The 18,773-nt window shown below is 36.2% G+C and overlaps 1 protein-coding gene across 1 annotated transcript in view; it reads left to right on the top strand.

Annotated features, from left to right (window-relative positions):
* Positions 1–1,604: 1,604 nt before the first annotated feature.
* LOC107047736 (ral guanine nucleotide dissociation stimulator) overlaps positions 1,605–18,773 on the top strand; it is a 66,004-nt gene continuing 48,835 nt past the window's right edge. Inside the window, exon 1 of the mRNA XM_015270556.1 lies at positions 1,605–1,827. Coding sequence (XP_015126042.1) covers positions 1,798–1,827 — 30 coding nt within the window. The 5' untranslated portion in view covers positions 1,605–1,797. The remainder of the gene's footprint in view (positions 1,828–18,773) is intronic.

Genomic DNA, 18,773 nt, shown 5'->3' with positions numbered 1-18,773 from the left:
TTTTTAGAAAAATTCTAGTGCTAGCACAGGAAAAGATGCGCAAAGTGACGACCAGGGAAAAATTCCAGTGCCGGCACTAGAAATTTTATTGGGGAAATAGTAGATTGTGCACCAAGGGAGGAAAACAGGACATTTCAACCCGCGTGTAGATGACTGCCCGAGGCGAAGCCTCGGGCGGTAAACGCGCGAGTTTGAATGCCTTGTTTTGCTTCCTACGCCGCAAAGCAGGGGTTCGATTCTATCATTGTTTTCACTGTGAGAACTGAAATGGAAACTTTAGTTTTCTACTGTTCTAACAGAGGAAACACCTGGCAACCGTCTCACTTCTCACCGTGAAACTCTTGTAGAATCTGACCCCAGCACATCAAAACCCGCGCGTTTAACGCCCTCCGTTTCGCTTCGGGCAGTAATCCACAAGCGGGTTGGAATGTTTCCCTGTTTTCCACCCTTGGTGCACAATCTACTATTTTCTGTACGAAGTATTGTATTGCGCTGCAAAATTCCCAACGCCCCCCCGCAACTGCCGATTTTCGTGCGATCGCTCAAATGGACCCAATTGACCCTGCTAACGGCGGTGTTTTTCTGGCACTCCTTTCTCACACTGAGAAAAAAATTTATTCCTCCCAAGAAAATGTTATTGGTGATATCTTTTTCATACTCTTAGTAGAAGAAAATATCTCTTTTGGAACGTATTTCTCCAGGCCAGTCATTTCCAGGTGCTCCGAAATCATTTCCAAGCGTGAGAATTATGGTGATCTATAAGAATATTCTTCTGCATATGACCTCGAAGAAACTCCAATAATAATTATTAACATTTGGAATTATTCCAATTTTCTTTACCTGAGAAAATCGCCAATTTGTAAAATCCGGAAGATATCGGAGAACATTTTGTCAAGGTCATATGTAGCATAATAATCAGATTGTTCAACATCACTGTAATTTTTGAGGATAGACTTGGACTCTCTGAAAATGACTGTCCTGGAAAAATTCGTTCTGAAAAAATATTATCTTCTGACGAGAATATCAATCCTTGGCAGGAATAATTTTTTCTCTCAGTGCAGTGTACTCATTTCATGGCACCTATGTCTCCAGGAAAAAAATCAATTCAAAAACACAAAGGCAACCGCGCGTTAACCCCAGCGCGATCTATCGGCTTCCAGGAAACACCTTTTTTACCTGTGACCATGAGAGTTACACCTCTGCTGGCTCGCAGAACTGCAACAACCTGATCAACCTCCACCAACTGAGTAGAGAGAGAGAAGGTAAAACCGAGTGGGGATATAATACGAGGAAAGGGAATGGCGTCCCTCGTCGGGCCCCAAGCGGAACATCGCTGGAGTCTCTGGAAGTTTGCGAGTGTACGCGAGTCCGCGCGGTGCAAGCCCCATTCCCTCGCCTTTTTCATTCATTCAACAGTTTACCTCAATGTCCCCGGAAGCAAAAAAGCCCGTGACCCCCCACCTCAACCCGCCGCATTAAATTCAAACATATCCGCGAAGAATTTCACCTGCATAAGTGTCAAATACCTGTGAAATATCGGGCCATCGTGCCCGAATAATCAAAATTATAAGAGTGCCGTTGACGTTTCTTGTGTCAGTGTTTATTTCTCTTCCTCTCACACTCGAGAGTTCACCTCTCACTCAATCCCCGAGTCTCTGCAGTGCCCAATGACAGGTGCAAGACGAAAGAGAAGTTCAATCGCAGCGACTGAAACTCAAGGATTATTAGTCCAATTCACGACACATGAGAGGATTATTCACGCTGAGGAGATGAAGAGGTGGATTGAGACCTCGGGCTATGAGCACTGAAAATGGAGACGACTCCTTGGTAATTACCTGACACAATTAAATTAATTCTTTCATCTTGCGAATAGAACGAGAGGAAACGACTGTTTTCGTTAAAAATTGGTTGCCCGACTGAGGTCGCTGTCTCTTGCTGGTGAGACGTTAATAGTCAGCCTTTAATTTATATTCTGGAAGGCAATTATCGAATTGACAGCTGAAAATACCGACTTGTTCGATGGTGATTGATATTCAACTCAATTCGTACTTTATTTTCGCGCTGTTTACTGCGATTCGTTCACCCCGAGGGCGCCCTGGGAGGAAACTTCACACGTGACGCCCTCGTGCGTGTCATTACGTTCAAATCATTTCCCCAAACATGAAGATTCTTCCACAATCGGGCATATCAGGCGAAGCAAATCAGTGCGGGGAGGGAATAACGACACGGTGGAGTAAAATGTTTAATTGAGTGATTGTTATCTGGGGAATGAACGGGAAAGAATGTCCGGTTATTTTTTTCTGGAAAATTTTACGATTTAGAAATATGGCCTTATCATGTTTTTATCTAGCATCGTTTATTACAAAGATTATCTGACAATTAAAAGTTGTTTTCAATTCTTTTGTTGTTTAAATCATTTCATTACGCCGCGGTCTTCGGTAAGGTGAATGATATTACGCTCGTGTAGGTAAAGTGAATACATATGAGTCCAATATTTTTGATGAAATGAGTGTGAAGGTGCGATGTTTTAAATTAGATATCAGAAAGTAAAAACTTGAGAATCAGAATTTACTTATATTAATTATGATAATTACTATGTTTTAATAAATAATGGCACATAAACGTGGAAAGTCCCGTGTCTGTACGCTCGCTCATTTGTCCCTACACTGATAGAAAAAATTATTTCTATTGAGATGTTTCTTTCTTGGAATGTATAATTTACTTGGATCATACGTTGTTTCTCGACTGGAGATTATATTGATAAAAAATTCTATTGAATTATATTGATTATATTGAATTGATAAAAAATTCGTACCTAGGAGATGGTTACATTGAGGAATTAATTGAATGTTGTTTTCTCGAATGAAGCCAATGTTTAAATTGAGCTTTCCGTACATCACACTGAATGAAATTTGTGTTATCCAAGGTTGTGTTGAATTGTCGTACTCTGTGATTCTGTTATTGTAAACTAATGCGATTCGGTAGTCAAGAAATCTAAACTTCTTGCAACTCAACTATATCTTAGTACAACGTCAAAGCGTTTTGCCTGATTCGACATACGAAATGCTCACTTCAAGGATAATTTACATGGATCATACGTTGTTCCAAGTAAATTATACTTGAATTGAGCGTTTCGTATAAACTCATTTCACGTTTATAAAGTGAGCATTTCAAGTATAATTTACTTGGAACAACGTATGATCCAAGTAAATTATACTTGAAGTGAACATATGTCGAATCAGGCAAAACGCTTTGACATTGTACTAAGATATCGTTAAGTTGCAAGAAGTTTATATTTCGGGACTACAAAATCGCATTAGTTTACACTGAGAGAAAAATATAATTCTTCTGACTATATTCCATCACCATCGAATTATAGTCAAAAAGTCCTCAACAATTTTTCATGGGTTACGGTAACTATGGCCGGAGAAGTAATTACTACAATGAAATGTAATCATTGCAACTATTTTATAGTTCTCCTCACGAGAGATTTGTCGTGGTTACTTTTGAACTTTGGTCAGTTTAACTGCGTTTTGATTTGCAAAAATTACGCTTGTGAAGTTACTATAATGTTATGTGCCGCATACAAAAAAAATCGTATCGTTCACCAAAATGCCTCAGCTATTTTCTTATTGTAAATTGAACTTCAGATTTTTCTCTCAGTGTACAATAACAGAATCACAGAGTACGACAATTCAACACAACCTTGGATAACACAAATTTTATTCAATGTGATGTGAAGCTCAATTTAAACATTGGCTTTATTCAAGAAAACAACATTCAATTCATTCCTCAATTCCTCAATAACCATCTCCTAGTAGTGATGCCGCGAGAGACTTTACGAGACAATACTTTGGAGAGATGGTCTCGGTCTCCATGAACGTGGAAATCTTTAGTCTCGTCTCAGTCTCGAAATACGCAGTATCGACTCCTCTCGTGATGACTCCGAGTCAATTTACATTATCTCGGTCTCAAGTTTTTCGTATTGTTAATGTAAAATCTCGGTTTTTGTCTCGCTTTGTCTCGTTTCGACGTTCTACGTATAAAAAGCGCGAGAAACTGGAAACCGAGCTGAGGTAAATTGACTCGGAGTCATTACGACAGAAATCGATACTGCGTATTTCGAGACTGAGACGAGACCAAAAATTTCCGCGTTTGCTGAGACTGAGACAGTCCCTACAAAGTACTGTCTCGTGATGTCTCGTGAAGTCTCTCGCGGCATCACTATCTCCTAGGTACGAATTTTTCATCAATTCATGAAAGTAGAAAATTTATCGACTGGAGATTATATTAGATTTAAAAAAAGAACTTTTCCATTGTTGTGGTAAATACATGTGACTTGACGCCAAGTACTGGTTTATTTGATGCAAGTAGATGCATCTCAAAAAGAAATAATTGATATTCGCCGTAAGATCTTATTTCCTTCAAATTGGTTCAAGTGTAGAATATACTTGTTCCAAGAAAGAATCATCTCAATAATAGTACATTACATGCTCAAGCCTTGGAAAACAGATCACCGTCCCCTACGTGCAAGATTGTCTTCCGAGCCGAAGGCGAGGATAATGCATTGTCGAGATGATTTAAGCGCAGTAGAATAGGTGTTGTCGGAAGCGTAGAATTTTTAAACCTTATTTTTGAACCATGCCAGACGTTTGTTTTTGTATTTGACAAAATCATTTATCATCATCGTTATCAGAAAACTCGATGACTGCTACAAATTCCACAATATCAATCTGTGAATCTCTCTGAAATTAGCAGATTCAGCCAACAATGTTAGAAGTTCAGTAGGTCTTGCGTCCACGAAATTCTCTAGAAAAAAGTTCTTCTGACATTCTGCACTCACCCCTGTAGAGATGTAAGTGACAAAAATCTCCGGTTAAATTACCGTCAATGACCACCGTTATGAATGGTAATTACCGCGTCGGGAATCTGACCGTATAGTCAGAAAAAAATTGACGATTCGCCATACACATTCAATTTCCATCTGTATAAATGACTCTCAATTTTCCAGTACTAGTCCAGCGATTTCTACACTGTTACAAATTTTTAGCTGAAATTCCCAGTACAATTTCAGTAATTTTTATCACATTCAAGTTTCAGTGAAATTTTAAGGATTTTCGTCATTGAAAATTATGGATTTCGGGGAAAGATCAGTGAGAACTGTAAATTTTAGTTCAATTATTCCCTGAAAATTAATAGAAAACCGGAAAATTGCAATAAACATATTTTTAAATTTTCAATTACTGGAAAATTCAGAGTAATTTGGCAGTGAATATTCATGTTTATATTGAAAATTTAAATAAATTGAAGAATCCTCGTTTTCATGCTTCGCAGAATTTTGGAATTTTATTGAATTTTCAGTAAAAACAGAAATTTCATGATTTTTTCCTGCTTAAGGATATCCAAGTACATTGTTTTTTTTTCTCCAGTGAAATGCTTTTCTACTTTTGTACTCGAACATCAGAACTTTCATTTGAGCTCCATTTACCCCTAAGTTTCCGGACATTTACAATGATTTTATTATTTAAACTTTACAGATCGGAATTTGAATCTCGATATTGAATCATTAGAAAGCGCTTGAAAAATCTGAAAAAAAATTGGCAAGTTCACTTTCGGAGGAAGATCGATGAAATAATTAAAAAATTGCAATTTTTGAAAATTACGCGCATTTTTTGTAGATAATTTATAAACAACCAATTTTCCACCATGAAACTCATTTGTTTGGAATCGTAACAAATTTATTCATTTCAGACTTTTACCAGGAATCGATTTCATGCCTTAAAAATAACTTTTCCTAAGGTTTAAACAATTTCAGTTATTTATTTATAAACAACGAATGTGTAAAAAGTAGCAATTCTTTGCAAAATGTAATTTGAATAACGCTGAATCTTTGTGATTTTTTGTTAATTTTTCTCACGCAATTTAACTGACAAATTTGATGATTGAAAATGGTTGAATCTATAGTGTGGTCTGTGCCAAACTGTAAATAATACTTGGCTATCCTCACTAACTATCCATGAAAATTCATTTTTCATCTAACAGGTATCATTGAGAACGGAGCCATTAATAATAATGAATAAATAAAATAATTAATGATAATAATTCAATTCCTAATAAAAAGTTTACCGATTTAACTCTTGAAAAATAATCCAATTAATGACCGAAATACAACATTTTGACTCGTGCCTGACGCAGCTTAACGCAGGGTCGGTAAACGGTCAGAAACCGGTCATTTACGTCTGACCTAACCGTAAGGGAAAATGACGGTCATTCCACGTCTCTACACCCCTCATTACCGCACAATTCAGCAACTAATAACCCTTTCCATTTCCACTGTTGTTCAAACTGTTTAAATTGATCTCTCCACTTCTCTCATCAGCTAAAGAACAACTCCTTGAATGTATATCCGTTGAACTCTCTCGCTTTATTTATATCTGCGCAAAGAATTTTAGTGAGGGCGTTTTGGATAGATAAATGAGGGACAGTGGGTAGGCAATGCTGGAATGCAAAGTAATACGTGTCAAGTCCAACGAGGCGCGTCGCACCGGAATGCAGGAGTAACTCTTGTCTTGCTCACGAGTATGCTCTCTGGTGCGCGTCGATGCTCCATACAACACCAAGAGAACCTGATGAAAAAATAAAGGGAACAAGGCATAGAAGGAAAATGACTAGAAACAGTTATGTAGTTTTTTTTTTCATTATTTCTGTCATTTTTGCTCTATTCCACTACTCATTCTGTTTGCATTTGAGATGATTGGTAGGCATCCGTTATCCACATTGGATATCGTGTAAAAAATTATTCAGGAGAAAGGATTACGTTTGTTGTGTTCTGCTTTGATGAGGGAAAGAGTTAATCACAAACGGGAATTCATTTCTCACGTTATGAGAAGAGGGAAGTCGGTGGGAAATTTGGAGCGTTCGGATTGAGCAACTTGAGTGAAGACAATTGTGGAAAGGTTCACTGATACATACTCTTTTTTTCATTATTCATGGAGGAAAGTGTAAAGCCAATGCAGGTGGTTCAACTTCCGGTGATTTCGAATTTTCGATAGGTTTAGAAGGAAAGTGGCAAGGGGAGTGATTTAAGAAGGATGTGCAGATTTGCCGACGTTTTTTGTGTTTCCGGATAGAAACTTTGTATTTGTCGGATTTTGATTTTTTATTATCTTGTTTGGAAATTATGTAGGATGTTATGAAAGGTAAAGAAATTATGTTTTTGCTCCCGAATGGAATCTTTGTATTTGATCGATTTTTCAATTTTCTAATTTTGATCGCAAATAGTCTAGAATGTTATGAAACGTGAAGAAATGATGCTGTTACGGTTATGTCTATTTTGGTAATTATTTTTTTATAATTCAACATAAATACGGTGAAATTTGTAGGTAAAAATCTGAAATTTTGGTCCATTGTAGCTATGATTGAGCTCAACTTTGGCGCGTAATTTCAGTCCGATCGGTTCTGTAGTTCCTGAGATATAACAACTTGTTTGAATGCCGGTTTTCTCTAATATCTCAGAAACTACTACACCGATTCAATAGTTTTCTTTCAAAATACTCGTCTTGATGGCCTCTATCTAAATCAATCAAAATATATATTCCCTTTAATACAAAGTTTAAAAGTTTAAGGAGATATTACCGTTTTCCGTTTTTTCATGAAAAATCTTGTACGCACAATAACTTGAGAAAAAATGGAGATAACAAGTAGAAATTTGGTATGATCCTAGCTCTTATCATGCTACAAGTTGGTATTTTGTATGGGCTCAACTGCAATCGACCAAGCGGTTTCGGAATTATTTAATCTTTCGTATAAATCTATTTCATTGAAAGGTTGAATATCTTCCTATAGACATCCTGCACCATACGGTTAGTTACGTATGCGTGTCACAAGGACAGGGAATTGCCACGGATCCATTCGGAATCTTTCTACCAATAGAATTGGTAGAAATCAAAAAAAGAAAAATCGTAATAACGCACAAAGTAACGGTCACATGCCTTCTGTCGGACAGGCTCGTACCCCTGCTTGATTATTTTTGATTATTTCAGTAGGTGAATCTTCAATCTGAGTATAAATCTCGTAAGGGTTTGTGTGTAAGTAGACATTTGTTCATTTCAGCTCGTCAAAGCTACTGCAACTCATTTTTTGTCACTGCTGCTACGTTCACCTCATGCCGAAAAGCGCCTTTTTCTTTACTCGTAAAAGTCTTTGCGTTTACTTGTAAATGAAAAAAGACACAGTCCGCTACTCGTTGAACGTAACATCACTGACAAAAAATATGATGGGGATTTTTCAGCTCGTGTGATTGGCAGCCCTCGGCTTCGTCACGAGCTTCCAATTCCACACTCGTGAAAAACCCGTCTCACTTGTATCTAAATACACTATTTCTTGATTGTCAGAAATGTTGGTTCCATAAATCCCCCAACAGTCTAAAACATGATAAGATTTACCTCAATTTTTCTAAAAAAAATTTCATAGTGTGGAAAATTCCGTAGTTTACGTAATAGGGTGAACCAACCAGTGTTCGAACCAGACCAGTAATCGAACTAATTGGTACTTTTTCTATAAAATAAAATAGTAGAAGGTAAAGATGCCTCGCATTATACATGAAAAATAAAATTATGACATTTCCAAATGATATTGTGATGATTGAAAATGTCTAAGTTACCTTATTACCAGCGGAAAAAACAGTTTTCGATGGCACGCCGCCAATAGCATATTCCCATTACAGAATAAGCATTTCGATTACTGGGTTTTCACACATTTTCAGCTTTTTGTATTCATATCATTAATTGTATCGTCAATTAATATCCATAATATTTTTTTCTATTATCTATGGAGATGTACAGAGGTGTTATAATTATTTTTAAATCAATTTTCGACTTGGTTATATTTTTAAATCTACGTCAAAAATAACTGTGACCTTATTCGTTCGAACACTGGACGATTCACCCTATTCTTGAAAATAATGAGCCAAAATTATATATTTTCGATTCAATTTCGGGTGAAATGTTCTTGCCTTTTCAATTACACCATTTGTAACTTTCTATATTATACTACTGCTAAGCTGGAAAAATGATTCTTGAATTCGTGAAATTGTTGTACATTCGAGAAGTGTTTTTAATTACTGCAATGTCCTTTTCTTCATTCAAGAAAAATTCCATGTTATTTTGCGAAGATGTACCACAGAAACTTGAAGTAAGTATATTTTTGAAACTAAAAATGAATGAACAAATTCTGAAGTGAATGAACATTAATTGAACTTCAATTGAATCATTGATGTCAAGTCATATGCTTCGACCAATAAACGATTCATAAATATGAATGGATTGATTTTAGAATATAAAAAATCATCAATTTGAGAACTAAAAGTTCTTAAACTTCGAACCCGTATGTCCTTGATTTGAAAACCTTAAAGTTTTCTTTTAAAAACCCAGAAATTTTCACTTATTGCCCGATTTTTTGCTCTCTCGATTTCAATACGATAGAGTTCTGAAATACAGAGAGTTCCACAGGAAACTGCAAACTTTTTTTCTGCGAATTATTTCACTAGTTAATAATGTCTGAATAAAACATCACAAAACTTTTATAGGCGCGGAAATTTTCTCCAAAAAAGATCCTAAAAACTTTCGGTCTGAGTATCAATATTTCTCGAGATGTATGCATAATTTGAAAAGATTTCACTTTACTGATTTTTTTTGTTTTGGTGATTTATCGCTGCAGAAGCAGAGTAGCTATTTAAATGGGGGAAAGTATTCGCTGGGAAATCGAATTGCCGGATGTCTTTTTATTTACTTTATCGGTTCAAAAGTGTATGTGTTTATGGGTGAGAGTGAATTGAGTTGTGACGAGGGGGAAGAAGAAACAAAAGTATCGATGAGTCGCTGTTTGAATGGTAAATAACGTAGCACTTGTCACAACAGAAGTGCAAGGACCAACGGAACGTCAGCGATTTTTTCCTCTTCGAGCAAGTCCATGTTTATGGATTGGTAGTTTTTGTTGACAAGATAGTGGAATTCTGTTAAAGGTTTATGACGCTTGATTAGGAACGCGAGCGTGGGACATTTGTCTGGTTATGAGTCATGTTCCTCCCACATGGGGAATTACCTGCAAGGACGGAGATTGTAGAGCTGTCGCAATTCCTATTTTTGAGGGGCGTGATGATCGGAGTAATTTTGGGGAAAATCAAGGATGAAATTTGATGGTCAAGAATGATTTAGCAGGATGATTATTAAAAGGACATGCAAACTATGTTTGTAGACGTGAATTGAGTAGTTGAATTGTTATTCCTTGGTTCATTTCATGAATAGTATTGTAATTATGGTGATAAGGGAATCGTGAGCTGTTGACATTCAACGGTTGAATGGGGACATATGATTTGAGTGTTTTTGCTTTCGACTGGAAGCTTTGTAATTCCTCAAATTTAGGGTTACAATTTTTTGTGTTAGGTTAACTAAATATGATCTAAAAAGTCCGAATATGCGATTTTTAGTTAATGCCTGTATGTACGTATGTATGTGTTCGTTTTTCTTTATTTTTTTCTCGAAATTTTCTTGCAAAGAATTAATCGAATTTCATGAATTTTTTCATGAATAAAGACTTTAATAAGGTCTATTCATTGATACCAATTAAAATTAAATTTTTCATACAGATTGGAAAAATTGATATTTTTCCAAAATAGTATATTATGTCATCAGGCGATAAAAGTGTTATCTGACGTATGGGACAATTCGCAATAGATTATGTATAAATTGATTTGGAATTTCACAAATTTTTCACGTTTCTAGAGTAGAGTCAAATTTATGAAATTCAAAATTCATTTATTCATGATCTATTGCGAATGAAGTAAAACGGATGCACGGAGAGAAATGTTCAGTAAAAATTACGGAACTCACAATTCGCCCACCGATTACGGAATCGACTCAGAAAATTTAAATGACGGTATCGTAATTTTTCACAGGAGATTCAGATGAAAATTACGGAACGCTCGGGAAAAATTCTGTGACAGTTCCGTAAAATTTCCTACAACCCCATTTCGCTCCGAAATTACGGAAAAGACGTAATTTTTATTGAATTTTTCTCTCCGTGTGTTTAACTTTATTCTTTGGGGTGTAACAAACACTTAAAAAAGCTAAAATCGTGTGAAAACTACGGTGCAAGGAGTATTTTGAAGGTAAAAACAGGAAAAAATGAAGTCTGTCGTGGTTATACGGGGCAAAATCGACAGGGTTCGCGATTTTCCCTAGTTATTCCCATATTCCGCCATATATTACAAACTGTTCAATGGGTCCCAAGGCCCAGTGAAAACTTTTAAATTCCACCAACGTATCTTCTTAACACAGAAAATTCGGTAGAGAAACATTGGTTTGATTAGTTCATCAGAGAAGATGAATTATTTTTATCTAGAGCTTCTCAATTTTAAAGTCAAATTTTTTCATGCTGATGGTGAGAGAAATTTTGCCTTTATTCCTGTCACAGAATTTCACCGAATAGAACAATTGATCCAATTCATTCTTTGGAATTACTTCAATGAACGGCTGTCATTCAAAGAATTCATGGAATTAAAATCAAATGGATTGATTGAACTTGCATTAATTGGATTGCGTCGAGCAGTACCGAAGACAGTTGTTTATAATTTAGTTTTTATTTCAACGTTATTCTCTGTTTCCTCTTAATTTCCGTTCATTGAGAAAGTGGTTTAATTTACAATGTTCGAGTTTTCCTCCTCAAAACAAATTAAAATTTTCTTCTCCGCCACGAAATGAGACAGGTGTGCTAGCTAAATGGTGATATGTAATGGAAACAAACTCAAAACGTTCGTCAATTAAACATTTATTCTTAGAAGAACAACATTAGAAAAAATTCGAAGATTCTTGAATTTGATATGAGAATGAAATCTATCTCTTTTGATATTTAATTTATGATATTTCATTCAAAAAATGTGAAACAGTGATAATTCAACTGATGTTATTCATTGATCAACCAATTACATACTGTTAGAAATTTTTTGCAATTTCGTAGAAAATATGATTGGAATTTTCATAACATCGACACTGAATCGGACTTAAGGAATAAACGGTTATGAAATTTCTAGTTTTAGGGAGAATTCAAGGAAATTTATGAGTTTTCAGTGGGAGTGAGATGAAAGTTTCACAACTTAGTTGAATTTTCAGTGGGACATCAATATTCAGCAACAAAATGTCATGAATTATCAATTTTTCCCTGAATTTTCCTGATTTTTATGAATTTTCGTAGAATAATTGAACTGAAAAATCAGGTATTTTATGGATTTTCAGATCATTTGAACCGAAAATCTATGGAGTATTTGATTTTCCAATGGTAAGATTTCTTGAAATGTCAGTGGAGCTTGAACACGATAAAAATTTCTGAAATTTGACACGAAAAATTCAGCCTAGAATTCTTCCCATCCAAATTTCAGCCAACAGAATTACACTATTCAACTGTTATTTTATATTCAACACGGTATTTAACTGATAATTTTTCAACCCGAAAAACTTGACTCCTTCGTTTGTCTGCAACGAACCTATCGGGAAATCCCTGATAATTCTGAAGCTCTTCCGCTATTACACACGAAAATTTTTAACAGCGCAATTTCATATGCCAATTTTTCTCGCACTCGGAGAAATTGCACTTGAGAAGTGCAGCGAGAAAGAATTCATTGGATGAATTCGGCCCACTTGCTTGTTGTAATAACATTCCAGTATTCCCAAAACAAAAACATTTCATAATTCCACTACCATGACCTTGATTCCTACAATTCTCACAAAAAAAAAAATTCGAAATCTACTCTAAAAAGCGTTTCGAACACGTGGTATAAGGCCAACACTGATAAATACAAGTTTTTCTCCCAAGAAAGTGGTGAAAGCCATTCACGACACATCACATACTCTCGTACGCTCACTCCAATCTAATCGTATCTCCCAACAAATTTTCATTCACCTCTCTCGCACCGCCATCAATACTCCACTTTCTTTCCTGCTCTCGTGGCCGAGGTCACCGGACAACTCAGCGCAGTACAGAGCGGTACATGCCCCTGAAGTGGGCCAACGATCCACAAAACCGAACAAGCGAAAAAACGTTTTTTAATCGTAACGCAGTTGCCCTGCAAGTCCAGGAAATATGTCGCAGTGCACTGACCTCGATCTTATTCTGCTTCCAAATGAAAGCTTTTCATTTGTTTTTCTAATTATGCCTAGAGATGATGTAGAATGTCATGAAAATTCCATGCAGATAAAATAGTATATTATGTTACAAGTGCGTAAAGAACCACTTTTTCGCACGCACGCGTAACACATCCTATTTTTTGTGATGCCTGCCGAGTTCTCTGTTCGGAACGGTAGTGGGGGTAAAGTGGTTTTTGTGCACTGAGTGCGTAAAGTTCAATGTCATGCGTAAAGTGGATTTTGAATGCGTAAAGTGAAGCTTTACGCTCGAGAATTGACTTTACGCACGATCGCTGAACTTTACGCACGCCGTGCGTAAACCAAGCACTTTACGCACACTAAACGGTTTCGAATAGTGAACTTTTCAGGCAGCTATCACAAAATAGTATAGTTCATCACTTGTGCGTAAAGTGAAATGCCACTTTCCACACATTGTAATGAAAAATACCATTCGACACTCGTGGGAAAAGTGTTCTTTGACCCTTGGAAGGCCAAAGGCATTCGCCTTTGGCAAACGCTACACACCTCCCACCGGTCCAAAAACACTTTTTGTGATACCGGCCTTTTTGTGAGGCATCAAAAGTGCACTTTTTGAAACGATTTTGTATGCGTAAAGCGGATGTTTTCCGCACGGCGTGCGTAAAGTTCAAGAGCGTGCGCAAAGTGAATTTCGAGTGCATAAAGCGAGGCTTTGCGCAAAGCTTCGCTTTATTAAAATCTTAAAACTTCGCGGTTTATAAACTTAAATTTGAGCCATTACTTTACGCAAAGCTTTACGTAAAGTGAATTTCGGGTGCATACACTGATAGAACGGATTAGTTATTGTTAACGAATGGATTTTGGTTGGAGGTTAGGGTCTATTCGGTCCCACCAAATGTTCATTCGTTAATAGTTAACGAATGTATATTTGAGGAGCCTTGTTTGACTTGACTTTCGCCATTCAAGTGAATCATTCGTTAACTATTAACGAATATTCACTTGGTCATATTCACCTCTACCATTCGTTAATAGTTAACGAATGTCGTTTGGAATAAATGAATCATTCTATCAGCGTAAAGCGAAGCTTTCCGCGCGCTCATGAAATTTACGCACTCGTGCATAAAATATACGGTAAGTACCAGAAAAAATAGGATCTGTTACATGTACGTGTGAAAAAGTGGAACTTTATGCATTAGTAACATATTATACTATTTCATCACGCTGTGGGAATAGTGTTTTTTGGCTCATGGGATTATATCACTCGCCTCCGGCTCGGATTATAAAGCCACATTCGCCAGATAATACTTTTATCGCCTAATGACATAAGATGCTATTTCCGCACTCGTAACGAAATATACTATTTTGATACTGCACGGAGAGAAATTTTTGATAAAAATAATCCTACCGTTCTATAAAAGTGTATCATGAATTATCGTTTCCTCGTTTCTATCCCGAAATTTAGTAAAATAGTATATTTCGTAACGAGTGCAAAAAAGTGTTTTTTGGCGAATGGGAGGTTTATATCACGAGCCGAAGGTGAGTGATATAATCCCACGAGTTAAAAAACATTTTTTCACGAGTTACGAACAATATTTTTCATCACAATGTGGCGGAAATTGGACTTTTAGGCACGCGGAGCGTGCCGAAAAGTTCACTTTTCGTCACAGCGTGATGAAAATTAATATATGATGATCAGATTTTATTCCACGTTAGAGAAATTTTATCCTGATAAAAATATAAATTATCGTGCCGGTAGAGTAAGAATTACTGTACCGGTAGGGTAAAATTTACCAACCGATCTAGAATTTTCGTTGTTATCTACATAAAAATTATTGGACTGGAAGGGTAAAATTTATTATGCGTCAGGATAAAATTTCTCTTACGTAGAATAAAATTTGATCATCATATATTAATTTTTACTAAATTTCGGGATAGAAATGAAGAAACGATGACTCATGATAGACTTTTATAAAACGGTAGGGTAATTTTTATCAAAAATTTCTCTCCGTGTACCATTACGTTCACCTCGTACCGAAAAGTACCTTTTCGTTTACCTATAAAGGAAAAAAACACAGTTCAGCCGCTTGCTCAACATAACATCACTGTGAAAGTAGTAACTTTCAATACGAGTGAGACAGAATTTTCACGACCCTAATAGAAATTTCATTGCGCAGAAACGTCGCGGCGTACGTTGGCGCGCGACATTGCCTTTCACGGCGATGTACCTCAGAAAGGTACGCAGCAGGGACGCTGAGACAGAACCGAATTTTTTGATCCATGACTATTCTATTCTATTTTGATGACAATTTTTTGTGTGATCGTTGAAAAATCGATTTTTGAAAAAATGTCAATTTTTTCGAATCTATATGAAAAAAATTACATTTTAGTTGGCGTCAATGGATAGAACTGATTAAAGTCTATATTCATTAAAAAATTCATCACATTTTAGACCTTATTTAGTTATTCTAACACAAAAAAATGGAAACTTGAATTTGAGCCATTACAAAGCTTTTATTCAGAAGCAAAAAATCATGCAAATTCCGTATTCAGGAGCTATGGAGTAGTCTCCCACTGTTTATGGTGTACATAATGTAATTCCATCTGGCGTTTGACCTTTATGAGGAGATAGAGGAGACAAGTCCAGGGAAGTTAAATGAGTTCGCGTGCAGTAGGCCCTTTACATTGACGTTGCGTGCATAGGCATGGGGGAAGAGCACTCAGACCCTGTATGGAAGGGTACAGTGGAGGGGAAAGAGGAGAGGGAAAAATCGATATGAACCCTTGCCTGCAGACGTCCCAATTGTTTCACTCCACCCTACGTTTCGTCACATGATAACTTCCTGGAATTAAAAAAACCGTCGGAGAGGGATAACGACCCCACGTTATCTGGGATTTTAATTTCATTTTAATTAAGATGATGGTATTGATTTTGTAAGCGTTGGAAAATTGTTTGAGTTATTTACATTGTTTGGTTGATGCTGGTGGGAATCCTCTGGGGAAGTTCGGAAAACTTTGGGCGTCAACAACAATGTTGCAGCGTCAATAGGCGCAGAGCAAATAATGATCTTGTGGTGCGGTGACAAGATAATGAGACGATTAGAATTACTCGATAGAATTACTTAAATTAGTTTTTGGGTTATTGAGAAAAAATGAAATTTAAACAAGTTATTATAACTCAGGAACTACTGGACCGATCGGGCTGCAAGGGCGCGCCACAGTTGAGCAATCATAGCTACACTGAGAGCAAAATCTGAAGTTCGATTTACAATAAGAAAATAGTTGAGGCATTTTGGTGACCGATACGATTTTTTTTGTATGCGGCACATAACATTATAGTAACTTCACAAGCGTAATTTTTTCAAATCAAAATGGAGTTAAACTAACCAAAGTTCAAAAGTAGCCACGACAAATCTATCGTGAGGAGAACTATAAAATAGTTGCAATGACTACATTCCATTGTAGTAATTACTTCTCCGGCCATAGTTACCGTAACCCATGAAAAATTGTTGAGGACTTTTTTACTATAATTCGATGGTGATGGAATATAGCCAGAAGAATTATATTTTTCTCTCAGTGTACAATAAGCCAAAATTTCAGCTTTTTATCTACGAATTTCACCGTTTTTATGTTGAATTTTCTCAAAATTAATCACCAAAAACCCAAGTGGTCATATACATATATACAGGCGTGACCCCAAAAACATAATTTCTTCACGTTTCATAACATTCTAGATAATTTTCAATCAAAATTCGAAAATCGAAAAATCGGTCAAATACAAGGCTTCCATTCGGCAGCAAAAAACAGATTGGAGATTTAAAGAGGAACATTTCATATCATTTTTCGTTTGAGAAAATTCCACATCAGTGCATTTGTCATCATTTCTCGCTATTCTTTTTGTGATGCATACTTGCACAGTATGTTTTTGTCGATACTACTATTTCTTGTACGCGTTAGTTTGCTAACTGATAATTTCTATCGTTATCTGTCTTTGTCTTCCAAACCTCCATTGTTATTAGAAATGAACACTTCTAAACTCCTTCTGTGAAGGAGTTATGGAAATTTAGGAGGAACTGGTTTTGCCTACGGGTTAGACGATCAAAATATTTCTTCTCTCGGAGCTCCACTCTTTTATTACGAGGTGTAAAAATTTTATATGGGCAGCATTGAGTTTAATGTTGTCGTGACGCGGGTGCCGATGAGTGACGTGACCAACGACAACGTCACGGAGAGTACTGTGACCGCTGACGTCAGACCAGCGTAGTACGGTGGGGCGGTTTTATCAATGCAATTTACTTGCGCTAGGTGGTTTATTGTTTAACGCTTTTTTATTACCGACGACAAAAGAACCCGTGTAAGACCGTTAGTTCTATGAAGTTGGGGGTGTCATACGTTAAGTTTTCTAAAGCCATTGTTGTCAGTTTTTAGTAATGACAGACAGTTTTTCTTTCACTTACTGAAATGGAGCGAAGACAAAATGTTTTCATTTTTCACCAATTTTTTTCTTCCCTTGCAAAGTACTGTGTAATCCTTTTTGTCATTTACTGGATAGATCCAGGCAATGACAAATGCACTCATAATCAGTATAATCATCTAAATTCAGACGCCAAAAACATTTACATTTTGTTCTTTCCCAAAAAATTGAGCCTTTTAAAATTTCCAGATTTACTTTCGCTTTCATCTGTGTTTCAAATAACATCGAAGAAGGCATGACAATTTCATCGATTTTGTTTTGTTACTTGAAAGAAATTTTCATAGAAATGGTGAAAATTAATGAGTCGGATAAGACATTCTATTAGTTGCGAAATTATGTCAGAAACGAGTGGTTCCACAAGAAAATGCCACAAGACCTTTTCTCCCACTGAGAAATTTGCTATAAAAGCAGTCTCTTGCTAATTTCTTCTGAACCCACTTATCCTCGCGATAATTTCGTCATTAACGAAATGGGATAAGTCGACTCATTACATCCCACTGCGTCCATACAGAATTAACTTGATGAACAAATAATAACTTCGTCCTGCTTCAAAATTCATTTTTCCCGTTATAATTGGTACATTATTTTTGTCATTCCGACTGTAAATTTTAGTTCAATTATTACCTGAAAATTAATAGAAAACTGGAACATTCCGATGAACATATTCTTGAATATTCAATTATTTGAAAAGTTAAGCTAATTTGGCACTGAAAATTGATGTTTAAATTGAAAATTCCAATAACATTTGCAGAATTCTTGTCTTCATGCTTCTCCAAATTTTGGAATTTTATTGAATTTTCAGTGAAATCTGAATTTCATGATTTTTTTCTTACCCTTAAATCGCATTCAGTGGCACTGTCATGAAAATGACTAGTGAACTGTCCATGAACTTTCATTTTTTCTCCAACAGTGTATCATTGCGAACGAGGCAATTGATAAACATTTTAATAAATAAAATAATAAATGATAATAATTCAATTCTATTATCTAAAAAGTATACTCCTTTCTTTTTTCTCCTTTAGACCGAGTGACGAACTTAATTTTTCAGCAGGCTGTCCGAAAAAGTAACTTTTTAGGCACATTGTGACGAAAAATATCGTTCAATACTCATGGGAAAAGTGTTTTTGGCTCATGGTTTATGGGAC

The sequence above is a fragment of the Diachasma alloeum genome, unplaced genomic scaffold, assembly GCF_001412515.2.
Source record: "Diachasma alloeum isolate Michigan unplaced genomic scaffold, Dall2.0 Dall_scaffold_78908, whole genome shotgun sequence".
Taxonomy (NCBI): Eukaryota; Metazoa; Arthropoda; class Insecta; order Hymenoptera; family Braconidae; genus Diachasma; species Diachasma alloeum.
The sequence above is the reverse complement of the archived record's forward strand: the minus strand, read 5'-3'. Positions and strand labels throughout refer to the sequence as shown.